General features: G+C 37.1%; 1 protein-coding gene across 2 annotated transcripts in view; it reads left to right on the forward strand.

The window, feature by feature from the left end:
- CACNA2D3 (calcium voltage-gated channel auxiliary subunit alpha2delta 3) overlaps positions 1 to 24,722 on the forward strand; it is a 999,345-nt gene that overhangs the window by 924,853 nt on the left and 49,770 nt on the right. For both annotated transcript variants that reach the window (XM_055135106.1, XM_055135105.1), the window contains 2 exons: positions 2,622 to 2,677; positions 13,671 to 13,782. In XM_055135106.1, the coding sequence (XP_054991081.1) occupies positions 2,622 to 2,677; positions 13,671 to 13,782 (168 nt within the window). The remainder of the gene's footprint in view (positions 1 to 2,621; positions 2,678 to 13,670; positions 13,783 to 24,722) is intronic.

A 24,722-nucleotide genomic window follows, 5' to 3' on the forward strand; every position in this document is an offset into this window, starting at 1 on the left:
ACCATTGTTTTTTTTTAAAAAAATTGTCTTATGAAGTGAATGGAGAGATTGTGCCTCCTACTCAGATTCATACTACCTTGAGATTCCTTCATTTAACATCTCAAGATACTGAATGTTGAAACAAAAAAAATCTTTTATTAAGTTATTCTTGGTCCCTGTTTATTCCCTTATGTCATTGTTTAGCAGACTAACAGCTTGCAATACACAAACCAAATTTATTTATTGTGGTTACTGTTAAATTTAACATAGCTGTCTGGCTGTTTTTAATGCAGCCTGGGTGGGCTGTGGTCAGAGGAACAAATTGCCAGGACTGTCCACTGTGCTGCTTGGGATGTCTTGACATGTGCAGGGGTGGGGGTGGGAGCCTATGCAGTACAGACCAGGGGCTGAGGGCTTTTCTCAGGTGGGATTTAATTGTTTACTCTGTCAAATTATGGTCCTGTTTGGATGGTGCTGGATGCATCTGTGACTTTGGTCAGACTTGAAATGGCATAAAGATGAAAGCTTTGACTTACAGACAAGATATTGGACACATTACAGAAATACTGTTGTCACACAAAAGGGAGGGATTGTATGCATGATGAACAAGTCAACCAGACTGGGTAGGCTATACCAAACTCTTTCACTTCTATTTACCCCATTAAGACTTTAGATCTGGGAGTTAAAGGCATTTTTCTTGCCGATTTGATGAACAAAGCAATTGTTTTCCTCAATGCTTTAAAGTAACCAAAGTTATTCATTTATAAAGTTATAAGTGGAGAGTAAGTTCTACATATTTATAAGAGACAAAATATGGCAACAGATGAGAGTGGCGTTTTGATTAAAAGTGAATTGCTGCATGAGTCTGGAAAAGAAATGATTGCATTTTGATCTATTCCCATTTAGTCGGAGAATAATTTTGTATTACTTTTGCATTTTTTACTAACAATTGAGGTTTATTTTTTTAAGGTTGCATTGTGGCATAAGTTCATGAAGTTTGTCCCTACATATACTTAGAAAAACACATGTATGTACATACACTCATACAATTGAATAAGTTTGTGCTTCACTATAAATTTTGAATGTTTCTTTTATTATTCAAGGTAATATTCTAAGCAGAAAATATTCTATTTGTATTTCCAAGCCAAGGCATAAGAAGACCTTTAAGAGGGGATATCTTGGTATTAACTGAATAACACTAGAAACTATTATGCCTTTAAACAGAGAGTTTTCAGCAGTCCTTGGGTCTAGATAAATCTGACTTAGGGCACAGCTGCGATTGACAAAAGAATTCCTTTTCATAAGATAAAGACCTGTAAATGTGTTGCTAGCTAAACCAAACATTTTGCCATCTGTACACTGATAGTTTCATAAATGCAATGTTTCAACACCATACCCTCCACCAGCAGGCCCCCTAATCTACTCCCCCGCCTCCCTATCTACCACCATGGTAATCTCGGTTCTCAGACTCTGTTGATTTTTGCTATTATTTTCTTACTATATTCCTTTATATCCCAAATGAGAGATAGGTCATTTGTGTATGTGTCTCTCTCCTGACTGGCTTCATTCTGCATGACACTCTCCAAATCCATCCAGATATCAGCAAATGGCAATATTTCATCTTGTCTTATGGCAAAGTATTAGTATTCCATCATGTATATAATGCCTATAGTTTCTTTGTCCATCCATTTATCTGTTCTTAGACACTTGGGTTCTGTCCATATTTTGGCTAATTTGAATAGATTTGCAATAAAAATAGAAGTGCAAATGTCTTTTCTGAATAGTTTTAGGGCCCTTCGGGTAGATGCCAATAAGTGGAATTGCTTGATCATATGAAAATTTATATAATTTTTGAGACATATTCATATCTTCCCAAAATGTTCAAGCAGACAAATTTCCCACCAGCAGTGTGTAAGGGTCCCTTTATCCTCACATCTGCACCAACACTGATTGTTTTTATTCTTTTTGGTGTGAACAAATCTCACTGGTGTGAAGTGGCTTCTTATTGTTTTGATTTGCATTTTCCTGGGAATAAGTGACATAGACTATTTTTTTTTCAAATATCTATTGGTCATGTCTTCTTTGAGAAGGATTCTGATCATATCATCTCCCCGTTTTTTGATGATGTTGATTTTTTCTTGTGAATTTTTACAAGTATTTTATATATCCTGGATCTTAACCTTTTGTTAGATGAATGGTGGGAATGTATTTTCTTCCAGTCTGTGAAGCATCTTTTTATTCTAATCATTGTTTCTTTTGCAGTGAAGAAGTTTCTTAGTTTGATGTAGTCCTATTTGTTTATCTTTGCTTCTGTTTGCTTGGCTGATGACATTGAATCATTGAAGCTACCTCTAGACTCAAGGTCATAAAGGATTCTTCCTATGTTCTCTTCAACATAATTCATGGATTTAGGTCTAATGTCAAGTTCCTTAATAGATTTTGAATTGACTTTTGTACATTGTACCAGATAGGAGTCTAAGTTTCTTTCTTTTTTTTAAACATGTGACTGATCAGTTTTCACAACACCATTTGTTGAAGAGACTTTTCTTCTCACTGACTATTTCAATGAGGTGAGTGATGGTAAATAAGTCATTGTCCTGTGAATGACCAAGTAACATTGGACTTTTCCATCACCTGTTTAGGTTCCTGGTGGAATTTAACCTCTGCAGTTGGTGGCACTCAGATATGACAGCTAAAGGTAAGCAACAACTGGTTTCTATTTCCTAGCTTAGAGTGAGAAACCTGGGTTCGCTGGCTGCTTTTCATCAAGGATGTGCTCACATAAAGTTTCACAGAACAGAGTGATGATTTTTCAACTCTGTCAGCAAAAGATACCCTTTGTACTAAATGCAGTTCTATCCAGTCTAACAGAAAGTCCAAAGACCTCATTCAGCCCATGTTGAATGTATGCTTTGACCTGTTCCCTTAACTAAGATTTTTGAGGTCATTCACTGGACAGGTGAATCCTTCAAGAAGATCATGAGCAGCACTAAAAAACCTAGACAAAACAGACACACTGGCCTTCTGTGGCTGAGTGAATGGATCACCATTCTGCTTGTTTCACAGACACCCTCCTGAACTATAAATCTGATCCTATCACTGTTCCTGCTCAAAATCTTTTGATGCTTAGATCAGTTGCTAGAAACTTTGTGCAGCATAGGGGGACATTATATTTATCACCTTTGTGTACATTTATGTTTAGTGAAGCAACAAATCATTTTGTATATTGAGCTCTGTAACCAGGATATACTAAACCCTCAAAAAATGGTAGCTGTAATTAATTCAGCAATATTTATGTGACAATGTTGACCATGTCCATGTTTCTCAATGAGACAGCACTTACATGTCTGTCCATGTGTTCTGACACTTTTTACTTCTCTGTCTTTCCCTCATGCATTTGTTCATGTTGTTTATATCAAGTTCCAGCAGACTGCTACCATGACTTTTCTTAATTATCTTCTTAAAAGGGTCAGTTTCATAATATAACATCAGCTTTCCCCCCAATATTGGATATTGTTAGTCTGATACTATATCTCTCTTCCCTTAAGACCCTAGCTAGTTAGGATTTGCTAAGTTATCTCAAAAATAATTAGCATCATTTCCTTATTGATTCCATACCAGTCAGCTCACACATTATTTCAGCACTGGATTGCCTCAGATGCTCTCAAACTGAGTCAGAATTTATTTTCTTTTAATTGTGGTTTTGTGGGGTGGAGGGGGGAAGATTAGGCCACATTCAGCTGTGCTCAGAAATCACTCCTGGCCATGCTCAGGGCACCATATTGGTTCCAGGGATCAGACCTGAGTTGGTCATGTCCAAAGGAAGCACCTTATCTGCAGCAGTATTTTCAGTATCTTCCCAGCCCTAAATTAGAATTTCTTGATGACAGAAACCATCAAGAAATTAAAAGTGTCTTAACTTTTAGGACCTATCTGCTGTCATCACTGCTTATTAAATACACAATAAATACTTCCTTTGCTAAGTGTGACCATTATAGTCATTGAGGTTGTAGCTTTGTAACTCCCCAATAGACCTTTTTGTCTCAAAACAGGAATTCACACATTCCTTATCAGAGTATGACCTGAAACAACATCCACAGAAAGTTCTAGAAGGCTCTGATAATTATGACCCTGTTCTGAATGTGCTGGGGATGGCTGTGTCATGTGACATGGCCATTGCCAGGGATCAAGAACCAAATACTCTCTTTTACCCACACTCACTTTCCTGGTGACCCTCAGGGCAGAGGCCTGTTCTTGCCCTTCCAGCTAGGTTGATACTAGCATTGAAGGACATTGAATGCTTACAATGCCACTTCAGAAAATATAGCCTAAGGAAAGAAACTGAAGTGGAAACAGAATTTTATGACAGGATGATCATCACCATGGAATTTACGATTGCAATACTGGTACCTCTTTAAATGATGGACTATAGGGAGCTTTAAAATAAATCGCAGTCTATCCAGAGAAAAGTACAGAAAAATTCTTAAACAAGATTCTATTTCTTATAATTTCTTACAAACTTAAAAGGTGTTCATGAAATTAAGTGGTAAAACAAAATATACACAAAAGTGCATAGAATGTCCACAAGTATAAAGGCAGCAGAGAAGAATGTTGAATCAGATCAGATCAGCAATGGAGAGACAACAAAGAGCACAATAACAATTAAGAGAAAACTGTCATTTACCACAGGAAAATTTTACTCATGGCAAAAGCCTGTTCTTGTGTAAAATTGCACATGATTTTAAAGATTAAATGATACCTACTAAATTAGTGCTTTTTATCTTATTGTCTACTTATTTGACTAGCTTTCCTATAGCTCCAGTATTAGAGATAATAATAGATCATTGAGTTTAAAAAAGAGAAAAGGGCACTAGAAGCTCAATAGAGACCAAGGGCACAGATTGAAAGCTGGTTAAATGGCAACAACAGGACCTGCAGTAAACCTCTGCTCCTCTCAAATCAGGATGCGAATTCTGGCAGATGAATTCACTGTTTTATGCCATAGTTTAGGCATCAGGGAGCTTTCCTCGGTCACTTGCTAGCTTGTGAGGTTCTGGGCAAGTGTCTCTGGGCCTTGGTTTCCTTGCTTGCCAACATAGCTAGCAATAGACATAATGTAGTTGTGTGAGAGAAATGGAACAGAGCATGCAAAGCCCATAGGCAAGGCATGTAAAGATAGCAAGGTTTTCCCACATGGTGAAAGAGTGATACTCACATTTTTAGTGGTGCTTGTTTTCGTTGAAGAGAGTGGAGAAGGCTAAAATATTTGGTTCTAAAAAGTGTTCAGTGCTGAGAGCAGCACTGCGATTATCTTTAGTGTTTAATCTTTTTGACATTCCTATTTCCTACCAGGTACCAGCCCACATGCTAATCCCCCATTGGAGGAGCATTGGTGGGTAACATGAGAACACTCCCTTTTCATATCAACCTGATTCCACTACCCCACTACCCCCACCTTGGTCTACTTCCTTCCCCAGAACCTGCCACTACCACAAACTTCTGCCTCCCTCTTTTTCCTCATCCTCAGAACTGATGAATATTGTCAGAGTTTCTGTTGAGCATCAGGGGCTATAATCTTTGTCTACATTAATGACTTTTAAATTGGGAAATACAATATATGGAGACAGTTTTAGTTGTTAAACTCAATGAGGTATGTCATGGACATCTAGTATGTAGAGATCCTGGAAACTACTAATCATACTGTCGACCCCCAAACTCATCTAACTCAAAATGTCCATGGTGAAAGTATTAATATAACTCTTGTTTAGATTGAGATGGGGAGGGTATAATGAATAAGAAAGAAGAAGGCCGCCTGGGAACTTATGATAGTTACGGAAATATGTGAAGTTTCCTATCATTCTTCTCCCCTCCCTAGAAGAAGGGCAATGATTTAACAAAGAGGAATATTCTGGTGCTTCAGCTTTGTTTTCATTCTCAGGAAGTTTTTAACTGATCTTTAATTTAAGCTAATTCTAAATCATCTCACTCCATCCCCACTCTAGGAGACCTTTTACCCTTAGGTTGTAAAGAGAACGTGTCAAAGAGTTATATCATCAAGACATTGTTTGCTAGATATGGATTGCTTTTACATTTCCAGGATGCTGATGTAGGGTTGTCTTCAAATCCCTACCACTTACCTGAGACATGAGGACTGCCAAAATTTGTCATTAAACCTTTCAAGGGCTCCTCAGTCAGAGGAGAGTGAAACAGCTGCCCTTCTCAAAATAGAACCTGTGGCCACACTGAGTTGTCTCTTCAGTCCTACAGCCCTCTGCTGGGCATGGCTATAATTTTCTCCCTTTCTTAAAGAAACAATCAATTGTTGGGTGAGTGAACTTGTCCCCAGACATGCTGTTGTTTGGATAGTGTTGGTAAATGAAAATGTAAAACTTTGATTCAGTATAAGGAAAGAATTTCAAGCATTCTACCAAGATGGACTTGTAAGATTTCTTCATTGTAAGTTTACCATCCCCTCACTGAAAAAAAAGACCCTGAGCTGAGACAGACATCTTTGCCTAGCTAAAAATGGAATCCATAATTACACTGTTTATCTGCTTCATTTCCTTAATGAGGGGACTGTGGAAGCCCATTTCTGCTTGATTATCACAAAGGTATCATTTGGTGAAGTTGCACAAAGAGAAAGGAGCTTGCTGGCACCCTATTATGAATGGGGGTGCATTCACAGAGACAAAAGAAGAGGAAAGCTTTTCAAATGGCAACTCTATTCATTCTCCATTGTCTGCACATAATTACTGTGAACCCAAGTCCATTATTCTCATCAGGACATTTGTTGCTAAGGGAAAATTAAAGAAATTCAATTGTGTGGATACTTCCTTGGGTGCTTCATTGTAAGTGATGGGTCATAGTAACTTCAACTTGAAAATGGTGTGGAGGCATAGCAAAGAACAGAAACTCTAGGATGTGGCTAGCCAGGCTTGGATCTGGGCTCTGATATTTACAGAAGTGTGACTTTGGGTATACTTTTTTTTAATTAAACAAGTTTTATTGGATCACTGTGAGATACAGTTGCATGATTGCATTTCATTCGAACAATGCTCAAACTCCCATCCCTCCACCAGTGCACATTTTCCACCAACATTGTTCCCAGTGTCCCACCTGCCACTCCCACCCTACCCCACTCACTGTCTCTGTGGCAGGTACAGTCTTTATTAATCTCTCTCTAGTTTGGGGCATTGTGATTTTCGATGCAGATACTAAGAGGTCATCGTGTTTGGTCCTTGGTCTACTTTCAGCACATATCTCCCAACCTGGGCAATCCTCCAATCACATGCTTCTTAATAACTCCACATTTTAATTTTTTTTTGTAGAACAGGAAGTCAGAAGGGTTTGCTCACTGCATGGTCATGAAGATTTCATCCATGCAAAGTACCAATATGATTTTTAGCATGTAGTTAGCATGGAGTGAATATTGGCAGTGAAGGAAGTGATGATGGTCATAAATGATGTCAGTAAATTGTTGTCCTGCTTAATCAGTTATTGTGGGACTCCAGGAAGGATATATCTAACTTCTGAAGCCCAGTTATCCCTCCTGGAAAAAAATGGGTAGTCAGACTAGCTGAGATCCATGGTTCTGAAGCATCTTTATGCTTGTAAGAAATGAGTTTTGAACGCCTCAGACTTAAAACAATACCGAGGACCATTTTCTGCTCCCCGTATCATAGCCTGTGAGGTGCACTTTCTCTTTCTATCTCTCTCCTTCCATTTTTCTAAATAAAAGTATTTTACTTCCAAAAATACCCCATTTTTTGTTTTGCTGGCAACCACAGTTATGGACTCAAAACTCTACATTCTGTTCAGTACTTTAAGAAAGGTCTTCATGATTAACCGTATTATTTAGATTAAATGTAGCTACAGTTGATAGGATAATTAGTGTGTTTCCTGAAAGCACATCAGGCAACTCCCAGCCAATCTGTAGCCATGCTATAGACTCAATGGTTTATCACCACATCAGAATGTTTGCCTACAGTGTAGTCAAAGGAAGAAGAATTTCACCACCAGGAAGGATAAGAGCCAAATGAGTCTCCACATTTAGAGTATTGGACTCATTCCATTGTAACTGGGCCCAGACAATTAGAATTAGAGATGGAGTAATTATTAGGCTTATTTGAATCACGTGCACTACCTATCTCAGTCTAGTGCCAGAGACTTTTATTTGTCTTTTTCATTGGCCATACATCACAGAGCAGTTAAATATATATGTTCTTGAGCCAGATGGCGCATGTTCAAATTTTGGCTCTACCACATAGTCTGGAAGAATTTGGGCAATTTACTTAGCCCTATCCTCCATTCACTGATCTTCAAAATAGTTATCACTGTTTTGATAATAGTCATCACTACCTCATAGTTGTGTTTTTCATGTTTTACTGCTAAATAATCTAATACATTAAATAATTTAATACATAAAATTCAGAAAAGTAGCTGACACATAGGAATTCTTTACTAAATTTAAATGTTGTCATCACTAAGGTATTATATGCCATCTCTATATTTGTGCATAATATACACTTTTACTCATTCTATTATTTAAGTTATTTTTATTTTACTTCACCTAATTCTTTTTTGGCTTGGGTAATTTAAAAATTCAACAGCAAACTTATTAAATTTAATATCTGTATTATTTAATACCTAGAGAAAGAAATTGTAAAATAAGACCCTTGAAGATAAATGTTACCAAATTATAAATATGATTTATAAAGCATAATTCCAATCTTTAGCTTTGGCCTGCCATGAAACAGAAAGTAACAAATGGAAAAAATAAAAAGAAAACAGAAATCAGAGTCAGCTCTCTCACCAAAATCATAGGTAATGTAGAATTGGTAAAAGAATGAGCTTACCTCCCTGTGCCTCTCTGCCTGCTTCTGTCAGTGTGGGTCACTTATCTTGTCTCTGAAGTCAGGCAATTTGTCATTAGGGCCTGACGTTTTCACTTTACTTGTAGGCTTTATTTTCCTGGAAAATACTATCCAGAAGTATTCATTTAGCCAGCTAACATGTGATTACCTTCCTATGAGTTGGCCTGCAAGGCACAGCAGGACAGATAGTAGCTGAGTCCTGGGCCACTAAGAGCCTGTCATCCCCAGAGATGTACCAGCAGTGGAGTCAGAGTGCATTGAGGCAACCATCTGCTTGCTCTTTATTTTCATTATTTTATTTTATTTCCTTTCCTTTCTTAAGAACCCCATACTATCCAGTGGTCATGACTGCCTTGGTGATGTGAGGTATTGAGGATTAAACTCAGCATCCAGAAACACCCAGCTCTTTTCACAAGGGGTCCCAAAAGGAAGATTGACAGAGAGTCTCCTCAGCTTTTGCAGACTGAACGAGATTTCGAACTCAGGACCTTGCATTTGTCAGACAAGCCACATTAAGCCACCGAGCCATCTTCTGAGTCCCCAACTTGCCTTTTCTAGCCAAAACAGCAGGGATTCTGAGAATTCGATGAATTAGCAAGTGCAGGATAAGCTGTGATGGTGTCCATATACTTAAAGAGCACTCATTGATAGCAATTTTCTATAGTGTTTCTTTGGCTCTGCACAACCATAGAGGCATTATTGTTATTCTCACTTTGCAGAGAGATTAACCTGCTACACACAGCAGCACAGCAGTAGTAGGACATCGCAATGCCCAGAGTATGTGCTCTCAGCTCACAGGCAATGAGCACAGCTCCCGGAATATAGATGGTAACATTCACAAGGAACATTTCAAGGCAGTCTGTGAATGCAAGCCTGCATGCATGTGTGCGAACCTGCACATGTGTGTCATTTGCTGAGAGCTCTGCTTTACTCCGTTTATTCTTCAGAACAGTGCTTTTAGTATATGTCCTCTCAATTCAGCGACCTGTTTCTGAAGTTACAGGTTCTGCATAAAACACTGATTAAAAAGTCTATCTTCCTTATTTTTAAAAAAATTTTATTAGTGAATCACCATGAAGTACAGTTACAGATTTACAAACTTCCATGCTTGTGTTTCAGTCATACAATGGTCAAGTACCTATCCCCCCTTTTTTTTAAAACTAAAAAAATACAACGCATTTTCTTCAACCCTCTAGCCTCAAAACAATATTTTCAAAAGAATTAAAGTTGAATACTAAAGCTCCTATAAAAATGACTAAAAAATATTTTTAAAAAGCTTCTAAAAATACCATGTTAGGATATAAATACTTAGAAGGTAGCTTCCCGATCACTCAATAGTTATATGGGTGCTCCAAACAGCCTTTTGTACTCAGTAGACCTGTGATGACTCCCTTCATGCCTGCTCCCTCCCATCCCATTTGATGCACCACAGAAAAGCCCCTGAGGGCGGGGCATTCTGCCACCATGGCTGCTGCCATCCAATCAGTTGGTTTTGGAAAACTAATTCAATTTGCCTGCACGTGGGTTGGGTAAAATACTACTGAGTTTTAGAATTGTAAATTATGTAGTGTGTATCTATTATGAGGACTGGAGCAATAGCACAGTTGGTAGGGCCTTGCACATGGCCGACCCGGGATTGATTCCTTCATCCTTCTCAGAGAGCCCGGCAGGCTACTGAGAGTATCCCGCCCACACGGCAGAGCCTGGCAAGCTATTCAATATGCCAAAAACAGTAACAACAAGTCTCACAATGGAGACATTATTGGTGCCCACTCGAGCAAATTGATGAACAATGGGATGACAGTGCTATAGTGCTACAGTATCTATTATGAAAGTAACATTGTAGGATAACATTGATTTGTCCTTTCTCCCTTGCTACAGAGAGCTTAGGTTTTTCCTGTGATACCCATCACACTGCTCCTGAAGCATCTCATTAATCTGTGTTTATTGGAATGCAGCCCTAAACATTTTAGGACAACATTGGTATGTCCTATTCCCCTTGCCACAGGAAGCTTAGGTTTATCACAGTGCTCCTGAGGCACTTCCATTCCACTGTGTTTATCTATAAACTCCTCTCTATGCTTTCTTCCCCAACCGGTCTATCACCTTTTCCCCCTAATCAGACTCTGTTAAATTATAAGGTCAGATTACTCAGAAATCTATGGTTTCTATATGTATGAGTGAAATATTGCCTTTCTCCTCTTCTTATGTCTTTTTAATAGTTTACTTTAAAGCAATGTCCTTTTTTGTATAGACACAGGAATACAGTTATTATTATGCTTTTGAAACTCAGGATTTAATTGGCTTAGAGTATTATTCACTCCTGGGCATCTGCTTAAGCCTTAAGCCTCAGTTGCCCTTAGTTCCTAGCACCCCAAAATCAAGGTCTCAATGAGGGAAAGGACCCAGGGCAAGCTGTGAGCTACCCTGGCATTGAAGTAGGCCAGCCTGGCTGTCCTTCCTCCCTCCCTCCCTCCCTCCCTCCCTCCCTCCCTCCCTCCCTCCCTTCCTCTTCCTTCCTTCCTTCCTTCCTTCCTTCCTTCCTTCCTTCCTTCCTTCCTTCCTTCCTTCCTTCCTTCCTTCCTTCCTTCCTTCCTTCCTTCCTTCCCTCCCTCCCTCCCTCCCTCCCTCCCTCCCTCCTTCCTTCCTTCCTTCCTTCCCTCCCTCCCTCCCTCCCTCCCTCCCTCCCTCCTTCCTTCCTTCCTTCCTTCCTTCCTTCCTTCCTTCCTTCCTTCCTTCCTTCCTTCCTTCCTGTGCCTTCCCATAATCATCGACCTCCTGGGGTGGGGGAGAGATAGAGCACCGCTGCCCCCTTTTGTGATTACACAAATATGTATAGTATGCAGCACTGTTGTCCCATTGTTCATCAATTTGCTCAAGTGGGCACCAGTAACGTCTACATTGTGATACTTGTTGTTACTGTTTTTGACATATGGAATACACCATGAGGAGCTTGCCAGGCTCTGCCATGTGGGCTGGATACTCTTGGTAGTTTTCCAGGCTCTCAGAGAGGGACAGAGGAATGGAATCTGGGTCAGCCCAGTGCAAGACAAACACCCTACCCGCCCCAGTCCTATCGACTGTATACATATATAGTATATATTTATATAAATACAAATTTGTGCTCCTAACTCCTCTGACTTCTCATTCTTTCCTTATAAATACTTGATTATTACTTCTATATCATCACAAATCACAATCACAAAATCTTGTTGATCGTCGAATTTCTCAAGCGGTCTCAGTCCTATCCCTGAGATTTTAGAAGTCTCTCTCTACTTGGCCTTCCCAATGATGCCACATTGGAGCCTCTTTCAGGGTCAGGGGAATGAGATCCAGCTTGTTACTTCCTTTGGCATATGGATACACCATGGGAAGCTTGCAAGGCTCTCCCATGTGGGCAGGAAACTCTCAGTAGCTTGCTAGTTTCTACCAAAGTGAGAAGTAGGTTATAAGATACCTGGGAGCTTGCTTTTAAGTCTCTAGATGTTGGCTATTGATGGGATTACACACACCTGGGTTCCTCTTCCGGTACCTTCATGTGTGAGGCTTGTCTGAATGTATGGAGAGGGGTCTTGAGCATGGCTATGGCTAGGTTCCGGTGGTCTTCGGCCACCAGGAGCTCTGCTCGGGGCGGGGAAAGAAGTTGGAGCCCATCCCCTCCGAGGGGCCCCAGGGAAGTCAGCCAGGCGTGCGGGCAAGAGACTCTCTGCCTCTATGTCATCATCATTTTATAAATCATAACACTTCCTGGGAAGGCTAACTTCTTGTTACTATTGCTAGTACTGACTAACACTGACATTAATTAACACAATGCTTCAGGTACTGTACCTCATTTTCAACATAAATGATTGAATTTTGCAGTCACATCATTCTAACAGAAATATATTACCCTCAATTTACTAATTTATAAAAGGAAACTTATAGTGCTTTTGGGCTGGAGCTATAGCATAGTTGGTAGGGCACTTGCCTTGCATGCAATGGATCTGGATTTGATTCCTCCGCCCCTCTTGGAGTGCCCGGAAAGCTACTGAGAGTATCTAGCCCGCACGGCAGAGCCTTGCAAGCTACCCATGGTGTATTCGATATGCCAAAACCAGTAACAACAAGTCTCACAATGGAAACATTGCTGGTGCCCGCTTGAGCAAATTGATGAGCAATGGGATGACAATAACAGTAACAGTAACAGTGCTTCTAGAATTTGTCCATGAGACATAAGGTGTTTTAATAATTTAATTATCCCTCATCCCCAAGTCTTTACCAAATAATACTTTGGACTTACCCATGTTATCAGAGTTAGTTAGTGCCATTTTTCTGGACAAAGAACTTCATCATTTTAGGATTAGATTTGTGGTTGTGATTACAAGATATTACATATTTTACTATTCAGTGCTTCAATTTTCTTTCTTTAATAAAACCATGCAATCCAATCATGACCTTTGTCTCACCCTAAATAATGTGGTCTAATATTTTGTACACTTATTCAGATATGGCATTTATATTATTGCTGAATTCAAGTAAGTCTGAGGTCAGAGACCAAGTGACTGATGTTGTCCCAGAAAGTAGAGTTCTTCTGATGCATAAATGATAGCTGATCAAGCCAAGAAAACTGCTTGAGGAATTATAGCTTATAGAGTTGCTTGGCTGATGAAATCACTTGACTAATTAGAAAATAATGCATTATGCTCTGCCTGGAAAAAAAAATCACAGTGCAGTAGGAGCATACTGTGTTGGTAGTTTCTGTGTGCTGCCCGTCACAATAAGATCTGTGCCTTGAATTCATCTTTTTTTATTCTTTTCTCTTTCTCTCTAACCCTCCAGCCCAGAAATTGAAACAGACCTTGGAACCTTGTGATACTGAGTATCCAGCATTTGTCTCTGAGCGCACCATCAAGGAAACCTCAGGGAACATTGCTTGTGAAGACTGCTCCAAGTAAGCCCCCTGTCTTTCTGCTGAAAGGGAACTTTCTTTGGATGGACCAGTAGCGTGAGAGAGGGAAATATGGCTGCCCTTTTCTGTATTAAGAAAGAAGAGGTGTTTCCTTTTGCTTGGAGGAAACATCATTTGACTTTGTTAATCATTTAGAGTTTGGGAAGAGTTCAGAGAACATGAGGCTAAATACCAGGGGTGAAAAAGCCATTTTTAGTCTAGTTTGTTGGTAGATATGAAAAAAAGTCTGGTTGATGATTTCACAGTTGATAGTTTATGATTTCAGTTCTCTGTTTGAAAAAGGTCTTTACTAGTGATTACTGAAGGCACCAAACTTAAAGACTTATGGAAGTTAAATGATTTGAAACTGATTCTTGGTGGCTTAGAATACATTTCGCTGATTACTAATGAAGTCAGGACTTCTTTGACAGTTTTATTTCCCCCATCATTAGGGGTTTCTGGTTTCCTCATTTCTGCTGGGACATCATCTGGGATATGGATCTAGTCTTCTGATTTGGGTTGTCTTTGTGCATTTCCAATTCTATGCTTTGCATATGTGTCTTCCTATAGAAGCAGTGAATATAGAGAACTGTTGGTGTTTCATCTTAACTTTTTATAGATGTCTTTATATGCATAGAAATTTCATTTTGCTTTTACTTTAATGTAATCTAAGTTACTCTTGTTTTCTTTTATGATTTGTGCATATTTGCCTTAAGAAATTTGTCTCTTACCTAATGTTATATTGATATTCTCATATATTTTTTATTTGAATACTTTAAAGTATTGACTTTCACATTTAGGACTTAAATCCTCTGGAATTTGCTTCTATGAGTGGCATGAGGTAGGGTATAATTTGGGCCTTTTCCATATAGTTGGCCTGTTAACCAGCACCTTTTTATTGGATTATATTTATTTGAATTTATAGCATTTAGATTTATTATGACACCTGTGTTATAGGCTGTGTTCCCATCTATGTGCAGATCTGTTTCCAGGTTTCATGGTTTGTCAATGCCTACAACAATGCCGGGTTTCTTTCCTTATCATAGCTCTATAATGTGACTTGATACTTAGGTGAACACACACCCTTTCTTTGTTCTTCTAAATTGTGGTTGCTATTCTTGCCTTTTGATATTAGCTTTGGAATTAGCTTGATAATTTCCATGTAATAGGCTATGGCTTTAATTTAATTTTCTATAGGTTAATTTGAATTATTATAGATTAATTTAAACATAGTTACTTTTATGACATTGAAACCTCCTACTTAATCACTAAGTGTATCACTTTATGTACACTTTTAATATAATTTTATGTTAGATTTATACTTTGACAATTTATAGTATTTCCTGCTATCAGAAGAAACATATATTTAGCACTATATTCTCTAATTGATAATTTCCAATATATAAGAATATCTCTGATTTCTGTGTATTGAATTTTTTATATTCAATACTAAATATTTCTTATAATTTATATATAAATGAAAATTTTCTTATACTTTTTAAGCCACAGTAATACAAAATTTTATCTTTCTAATCCTAACTTATTATTTAGTACACTGTATTTCTGAGCCATTGTTAAATAGAAGCAGTAAATATAGAGAACTGTGTCTCATTCCTGAATTAAGGGAATTACTTCTAATAATTCAAGTAAATTATGCTTAATACAGGACTTTACATTTTAGTAAAATCTGACAAATATAGAACTTATCATTGTAACTAATTTTAAGCTTAAGATTCAAGGGTGATGCACTTTCAACTTTGCAAAATCATAGCTATTAAACATTTTCTGAAATGCTACAGGGTGTTGGTAGCCAGTCTTTTATTAGACTGAAAAAATATTCCCTGTTAGTGCTTGCTGCCATTGTTGTTATTGTTTGAAATATGCATGAATGTTGAATTGTATCAAATATTTATTCTGTATCCATTACTAAAATATTCTAGATGGCTTATGTTTCAAGTTACTTTGAAAAATTAGAATTATTTTATATTACATAAGTAATAAAGTAGCGATAGCACAGCGGGATGACATTGACAGTGATTTTATATTATATAAAGTATATATGCTGATAAGTTTCTTTATAAGCAGAGTTATCTAATGTGAATGAAAATATATTTTGTCACAAAATTACTTGGAGAGTTTTCTCTCTTATGCTAATGTCTTCAACATTTTTCATAAAATTAAATTATCCGTTTCTTTTTTTTTTTCTTTTTTCTTTTTGGGTCAATCTGGCGATGCTCAGAGGTTACTCCTGGCTCTGCACCCAGAAATTACTCCTGGCAGTGCTTGGGGGACCATATGGGATGCTGGGGATTGAATTTGGAGAGAAACTGGTATGCCTTGCTCAGCCGTGTGCAAGGCAAACAACCTATCCCCTGTACTATTGCTCCAGCCCAAAATTATCCATTTCTCATAGATTTGGTAAAACCTATCAAAGTTACTGTTAGTAACTTATGCTAGTAAAATTTCACTGCTGAGTTTGTTTCTTTAGTGGAGAGATATCCTTTTGGAATTTTCACTTCTTTTAGAAATGATCTCGGGGCTGGAGTGATAGCACAGCGGGTAGGGCATTTGCCTTGCACACAGCCGACTTGGGTTCGGTTCCCAGCATCCCCTATGGTCCCCTGAGTACTGCCAGGGGTAATTCTTGAGTGCAAAGCCAGGAGTGACCCCTGTGCATCACTGGGTATGACCCAAAAAAAGCAAAAAAAAAAAAAGAAGAAAAAGAAATGATCTCAGTAATTGTATTTTTCTTTCAAGTTTGTTGCATGTATTTGTTAATAATTTTCTATTTAATTGAATTCTACTATAAATACTACCATATGTGATTTAATCTCTTTGAAATATCTACCTCCATCTCTATCTCTGTCTTTTTCTTTCTTTCTCTTCTTTGTTCACTAACTCTGGCTCTATTCTCTCCTCTTCCCATTTCTCCTTACCTCTCTCTCTCCATACTGACAGACACAGGTTTGCTTTCATTTCAAAAAACCATCATTGAGTTAGTCAGATTCCTGGTTGTTGTTTTTTTTGTCCTCCTATTTAATTTATTTTACATGTTATCAGTATTACACTATCATTTATCCTGTTTTTTTTGAGGTTGTTACTCTTTATTTTCTAACATTTGTTTTTGATGATTAGTTGTCTCAGCTTTGTTAATATACATATACGATTTCTTTCTGCATACCAGTTTCTCTCCATAAATATTATATACAGGCTTTTTGTGTCTCTCAGTTCTCAAAATTTTTCAATTCTCACCACAGTTTGATCTGAAAATTTAAAGTATCATTCTAAGAATTTCTAATATATGGACTCTGAGGCTTTTAAAACTATTGATGTAAAATTAAATGACATTGTGGTCTGTAATACACTGTGGCCTTAATATCTGCTTTTAAATGTATGGATATTTGCTTCATAGCTTAGTACTTATGTATATTTTCAAAAGCAAATTTCATTCTCTGATAGCTATATAAGAGATTAATATGGGTTCAATTCCTCTACCCCTCTCGGAGAGCCCGGCAAGCTACGGAGAGTATCTAGCCCGCACGGCAGAGCCGGGCAAGCTACCCATGGCATATTCGATATGCCAAAACCAGTAACAACAAGTCTCATAATGGAGACATTACTGGTGCCCGCTTGAGAAAATTGATGAGCTTGAGCAAATTGAGGATGACAGTGGTGACAGTGATGTATTGACTTGACCTACTATGTTCATTGTGTCTCAAATGTTCTTTTTTGGGAGGAGGTTCAGGCCTATTTTTTTAATAACAATTCCCCATCAGGTTTAGGAATTTCTTCTAGTCCAATTTATTTTGCTTTCTGTATTTGAAGGATTCCTATGATCATGCTCTTTAATGAATTTTAGAGTTTCCTGATGCATCATTTCTTTAATCACTGCATAATTTATGCATCAAAATGCTTATGTCTTCATATCCATTTTGTTTGCTGACAGCATAGTAGAGTGATTCTTCTTTTTTTGCAATACTTTAAGCATCAGCATACTTCTTCCATTTTCAATTCATTTTTGTCATTTTTGTATTGAAATTTTTTGTCTTATTTCTAAAATTTAGTTTAATTTGAAATTGTTACTGTCTCTATTTTTGATAGATTTAATCTTTTAAAATTTGTTTTGATTATGAATGCTTTATTTCTTTTGTCATTTTATAGGATTTGTAGTTTCAATTTTGCAAAGGCTTTAATTCCTTATATCTAATGAATTTATTGAATTTCTCTATTCATTCTATTCTTTGCTACTTGGTATACACTTTTCTTTTTCAGTGGAGGAATGCACCCAGCAAGCTCTGGGTTTATTCCTGGCAGTGCTCAGGGTCTCACATGCAGTGCTGAGGTTCAAACCTTGGTTGATCACGCACAAAACAAGTTCCTTAATCCCTGTACTACCTCTCTTGACCTACACTTTTTTTTCCCCCTTAGTAGTAGTAGCTGCCTTCATCTATTTTATCGTTTTTTTACTTGGCCAAGATCAAAAAGCAAACAAAAACTTAGAACTCTAACTTGGATTACATCTTATTTCTTTCTAATAGCCAGTTCTACTGCATTTTCAACCCACTAAATATTTTATTGTTATCACTACTGCCAAAAGTTATTGACTCATCATAGTTTTAAAAGACAAAAAAATATTGCTTTGTTTTACAGTATTTAAAAAATGTACTTAAAATATTTTTAGAAATGACCCAGAAATAATAAATTCTTTCACCCGCTCTGCAAATGTCTTATTTAATATGTACTTTGTGGTGGTGATTTAACTCCATAATATTTAAATGGAGCTATTTTGAAGAAATCATTCTACCACCCTCTAGCCTTTTGCTCCGCACTTTTATAAATATTCCATTTCCTCTATACTTCATGCCATGACTCTATGTGTATTCAAGATTCTGCAGTTTCACTTAATTGTGCCTAGATTTGTTTCCTTAAACTTATAGTTGACTAATATTCTTTTGATTATATCTATTCTGATGTGTAATACATCTATTGAATTTTTGATATGAATTTTTTTCATTTTACTTCTAGAACCTTCATTTCCTTAAAATATCTGCATATACCTTTATATTGTATCTGGTTTTTAGAGTTTTCTGAGTTAAAACTCTAAAATTTTCAGAGTTAAAAATTACATAATTTTAAAAATCTTTTAAGATTGTTCCAATTGCTTAAACTTTGGGTACTAATCCTCTTTGTTGAATCAGCTTTATTTCATCGAATATTATTTGTTCTTGTGTCATGACTATAAGCTTATTTTCCTATTAATTTTTTCTTTTGTGAGAACAGAGTAGAGCTTGATTTTCTTCTTGAATAACGCACCCTTGGACTTCTATTACATATCCTATTTGTACAGACTGCCCTGGAGTAATTGTTATATATGTTTTTGTATTTAGTAGTTTCTATATCAGATAATTATAGTAAATGTTTTTCTTCAGGAGCATGTAGTTTAAGCTTAAAGTTTAATTTCTCATGCTAATGCTGTTTTTCTTATTTGGAACTTTAGTTAGTATGAGATTATCAGTTTTTTAGCTTCAGCTATAAATGTACAAGTTGACTTTTATTGTCTTTTCTTCTCAGTTGTCATCTAGTGTGCTCTTTGTACATTTTTTAAAACTGTATTATACAGAATCTCTAAATGTTTAGAGCAAAGTGGTGTCCATGTTTACTCATTCCAATATGGTTGGGTTGACTGTTCTTACAGACCCTTCTAAAGTACTAAAGCTGGTTGGTTTAGTGCAGGAGATGTGCAGTCAGAATACTGAAGTGTGAGTTCTAACTCATTTGCTACTGTGCCACCTTGAACAAAAATCTACACTCTATAAAGTCAACTTTTTCCCTTGAGTAATTTGAAAAATAATGATACTAAGCATGCCATGCACTTGTTATATTCATTAAATCAAAATTTTTTGCTGCTTATTTAGCATAATGCTTGGAACATAGAAAATGCTGAATAGATGTTGACATTATATATGCATGATATTATTACAACCAATATTAATGCTTTTAACTCCAGTCAACAATTAAATTTTGTGTCTTCCTTTTTATAGATTGTAACATAACATCACTTTACCATTGTAGAGTTTCCTGTGGAAAAAGGAAAATAAAAAATATATGTACATTAGATATATACATGTATATTCCCAGTTGATCGAAGTTCATATATGATACAGACTTTCCTTTTTGATAATTTATGCCTCTGTAGGTCTGTGAAATGGACTTCACTGGTTTTAGAATAGTTGTAAAACATTTTTATTAGAGAGGTTTCACACACTTATAACTTCAAATTTCATGAGGTGGCCAGTATCACTTGGTGAGCTAATTAGATTATTAAAATTGGTTTGATATCTTCTCATTTTAAGTGAGAGAAGAGATAGAATCAAGAAAGGTGACTGCTGAGAAAGTATTATTCCTTATTGATTCATAAGTAGAAATCTAAATATGAACGCAGTTCGATTAAAATAAGAGTCCTGTATTTCAAACCAAAAATAAACTTTCTTTCAGAGGTGGTTAGAATTAGGTCCTTCTAAGACCAAGAAATGGCACTTGTGCTTTGGGAGGATCCAAGAGTGTGAAGAAGGCACAAAGTTGATGCTGAAGGTATTTACATGGTTCTTAATTGATTTCAGACCTAAATTCTGCTAAAGGTAGAAGATTCATAGGAGGTTGGAGGTTGAATAAGATGTTACACAACTTTCTAGAAGCAAGTGAAAATACATTGCAGGCTTTAGAGGATTTTTCCTTTTAAAAATCCTTTATTTCAAAACCACACCAGGAAGGGCTGGAGCGATAGCACAGCGGTAGGGTGTTTGCCTTTCAAAACTACCACCAGGAGCTTCATCATACACTAAAGAGGTAAAGCCATAAAGACTGAGGAGTCTAAATGGATAGAAAATTGGGACTTGTGATTTTCCTTTTAATTTTTCCACCAGAAAATCATTTTTTTATTACTGATGTATATGAACATATAGAAAACGTCTTAAACAATAATATTGCATATTAATTGCTTTTGTGGTTTGTTTTTGAGACACACTAACTATGCTCAGAATTTAATCCTGGCTCTGTACTCAGAGCTCACTCCTGATGAGGCTCGAGGGACATAGGGAGTATCAGGGATTGAACCCGGGTTGGTCACATGCAAGGCATGCTCTATTTGTCGTACTAGCTCTCCAGTCCCTACATTCTGGTCTTTCACACAAAGAACACAAGTTAGTGAGTGAAAGAACATTGCAATCAAGACCCCCTCCCAAAAGGCCTCTCCTTGCTGCCCATCTCACTCCTCAGAACCATGAAACTTACTTGAGATGTCTCTGTCTTGATACCTAACATCATTATATTCATCTTACTCATTTCTAATGTCTAATTTATGAGATAATAACTGACTCACAAAGTATGAGGACTGATGCATGAATGACCTTGAAGAATGCTTCTAAGAAATTTGCTTAGGATATAGGCCTTAGGACAATAATTAAGGCTGCTCAGAGCCTCAGTGAACACTTACTGGTTATACTCGGTATGCTGGACACTGGGCTACACTTGTGGACGTAGCAATGAGCAGGGAATACATTGTTCTTATCTTCATAGAGTTTACAGACCAGAAGTAGACAATGTCACACTGTATACTTAAGGTTTGGATTATATAGTCAATGCTACACAAGGTACACAGAGGGAAGGAATAGGGTAATTAAGAAAGCATCCTGGAAATAGTGTCATCTCTGAAGATCCACAGAATCTGGAGGAGTTTGCTGCTAAGAGTATCCAGTTGTAGGTCAAATCTTGTAGAGGCAGAAAAAAAAAGTGGCTTGTGCAGTCAGTTATTATACTTTCAAGGAAGCTGTATCATACACTTGACAGTGATAAAAGACAGCATAAGAGATGATAAATCCAAATCATGTTGCTCCTTTGATCCCATGAACAATAATTATGGCAAGTCCCTATATAATGTCATTGAGAGGTTCTTGGAAATTGTGACTTGAAGCAGAATCATATATAACCAAGCAAGCTAAGCATAGGCAATATAAATAATAGTTAAGTTCCAGTGGCCTATTTCTGATCTTAAAAATATCACCAAACTTGTGAACACCCCCATGCAAGTTCCAATATTATAAAGTTGTATTCATTTAGTAATTCTTTAATTTTTAATAATATATGTTACCATTCAGGGTTATGGGCGTGTCAAGATAGGTTCTGGGCAATCTCTAAACCTGAAGATGATGCATTTCATCACAAGGAATAACCCACCATGCCTTTACCACCATCCCCCCTCAACACACACACAGGGACAGTTGTGGTATGTCAGTGATTCTCATATACTTGCCTATGGGACTTGCAAGGAAACCAGAGTGCCCAGAGGTAGGGAAAGAAATGAAAACTCCACAAAAACAGCATAGCAGGTGGAAATAGATTATTTTTATCTCAAACAATGATAATATTTGAGATTCTCTGGTAGTCCTTTAAAGGACATCACATGCTAATGTCAAGTAATATCAGATATTGAAGTACATGAATGCAGAACAACTAATAGGTTGAAAGGAAAATAAAATTCTAGATGACAGGAGAAATGATGGCAGTGACAATAACAGTGGTTATTTTTGTAGTAGAAACTTCTGGGAGGCCATTTGTTGCCCCTTGTACTTTCATGCAGCCACCCCAGCACATAAACACACACACTTGTTCCTGTTAGAGCAAAATAAGATGCAGAGATTTCTTTTATCTCTCTTCCCCCGCCCCAGTACCTGCTCATCCTCAGTGAATACATAGAAGTAACTAGATCAATGAAAAAATTCTATTTGCTCATTACTGTTTATCTCTATTCCAAAAATCTTTTGTGGGGATTTGTTATAAAATCTGTACAATGCTAACATTTCATCAGAATAGGTTTATAGAAATAGTCCTGTTGGAGGCTTTTTGAAGAAGGGAACTTACATAATTTTTTTTTATCTTTTACCTTTCTCTTCTCAACTGTGTTCTCTTGCTCTATTTTCTACAATAAAAGTTACTAGAAGACATGTGAAAATTGGTCAGAAAATTAATGAAGATAACTTTTTGCATTTTGTATGAGATTTGTATTTTTGAAATGTACTTTGTTAAGGAGGAAAATAAATGTTATTTGACGTTTGTCATCTTTCTCTTCTTGATAGCCAGTAGATATTTCAGTACAATGGCCAACACATTGGTAGCAACAAGAAAGAGGAACTTGCACATCTGTTTTATATAATAATTCAAGTAGAAATTTGTTAACATTTTCTTACGAAGAATGACATTTCTAGGACTAGTTCCTTAAAGACAATTACTAATTTTTGACCAGTTTTGTAGGTAACTTCAGGTCAGGGGCAGTGACATTCAAAAATAACACAATTCTACAGCATTTGGCCAGGAGTGTTTGGAAACTGAGTTTGGTGAAAATTATAGTATTTCAGAAATTGCGCACTAAGATCTTTTTCAAAGAAAAACATCTCCCCTCCCGCAATGGAACATATACAAGTGTGTCCATTACAAACCAATTCTCAAGGTAGCGATTAGTTTCCTCCACAAGTGATGGCAAACCATGGTGCAACTATGTCCCCACTTCCCACGGGAACATGCCTCCTGCTGCTGGAGTGTCAGAGACAATCTTTTTCTCCTTGAAAAAAAGTCAGATGATTTTGGTGTCTACACATTTTGCCAGAATAAAGGAAACCGTATCCAGTAATGTCTCACCATCTAGTAAATGTCGTTTGGTCTCCAAAGGAAGAACTTTGAAGACGGATTGTTCCCTACCCCATTTCTAAGTCCCATTTCAAGAACCACTCAATGGTTTTAAATGGAAAATACATCAAGTGGTGACTCAGTTGCTCTAAATAGAAACCTTCAAATTGGCTACTCCAAAAGTGAACATGTATCTGCCTATAGCATAGACAGATATGTTATAACTGAGGGACAGTATGCAATGTTTAAAAAAGGATTTTCAAAAATATAGGGTTTATTAAGAATGCAGGAGCCTAAAAGAAAATAAGAATTTACATAAGAATGTCATTAGGGTTGGTGGTTTGGCCGCCTTAACCATTAATTTTCGTCATTCAATATCCCACTGATTATTAAATTAATCTGTTACTCAAATGGCAATCGAAAACAACTGAGCCCATATTTTCTGCGTATTTGTAACTGTCAACAAGCTTAACAAAATTGAATATCTAAAAAGAATAATATTTTACTATTTTCTAGAACATTTATTTTCTTCTTGATACCCCCCGCGACCTTTGCCTTTGCCGAGAAAGAATCTACAAAGATTTCCTTGGAATGAAAATCAATGACTAAGTTACAAAAGATAATTAAACAAGAATAAGTGTAACATGCATAACATTGACAATGCCAGAGTTTTAAAAACATTGTCACATTTTAGTGCTGGTAAGATATTAATTCCTAAGACAAATTAGATTCCTTTTATTTTCTTTTGTCTTTTGGGGGGGCATCACTCATCACTTTTCACAAAAATTATGCTGCCATTAGTTTCACCGTGGGATCTGAACACAAGTTTTGCTCATCTTCCTGGGAGCCCCCAAAGCTGTGGCTACACTTTTCTTCTCTCATCACTTCTCCCCATGCGCCTTTCATTTATCCACTAAACTGAAAGGAAGTAATTGGTCTCGAAGCTGTGTTGACATGTTTCGTGGGCTATAGTTCAGAGAACCAGAGTTCAGGGATTCCATTTTTCTACAAACTACTTCAATTTCCTGTTGAGGTCTCAAGCTGGGTGGGCAATTGACCACAAGTCTTCAGACTATTCTTAGAGAAAGCCAGGCAGGTGTTCTTACCAAGTGGGCCTTCTGGAAACGACCTGTAAATGGATCCATGGATCAACAGTGATATGGTATCTCCCATGAGCAAAGGATGAGAGGATGTGCTTTTGCATGGACTATAGTTTGGGCTATCATATTTAACAGTGCAAAACTTTCAACTGGTTTTTTAAAACT

The sequence above is a fragment of the Sorex araneus genome, chromosome 4, assembly GCF_027595985.1.
Source record: "Sorex araneus isolate mSorAra2 chromosome 4, mSorAra2.pri, whole genome shotgun sequence".
Taxonomy (NCBI): domain Eukaryota; kingdom Metazoa; phylum Chordata; class Mammalia; order Eulipotyphla; family Soricidae; genus Sorex; species Sorex araneus.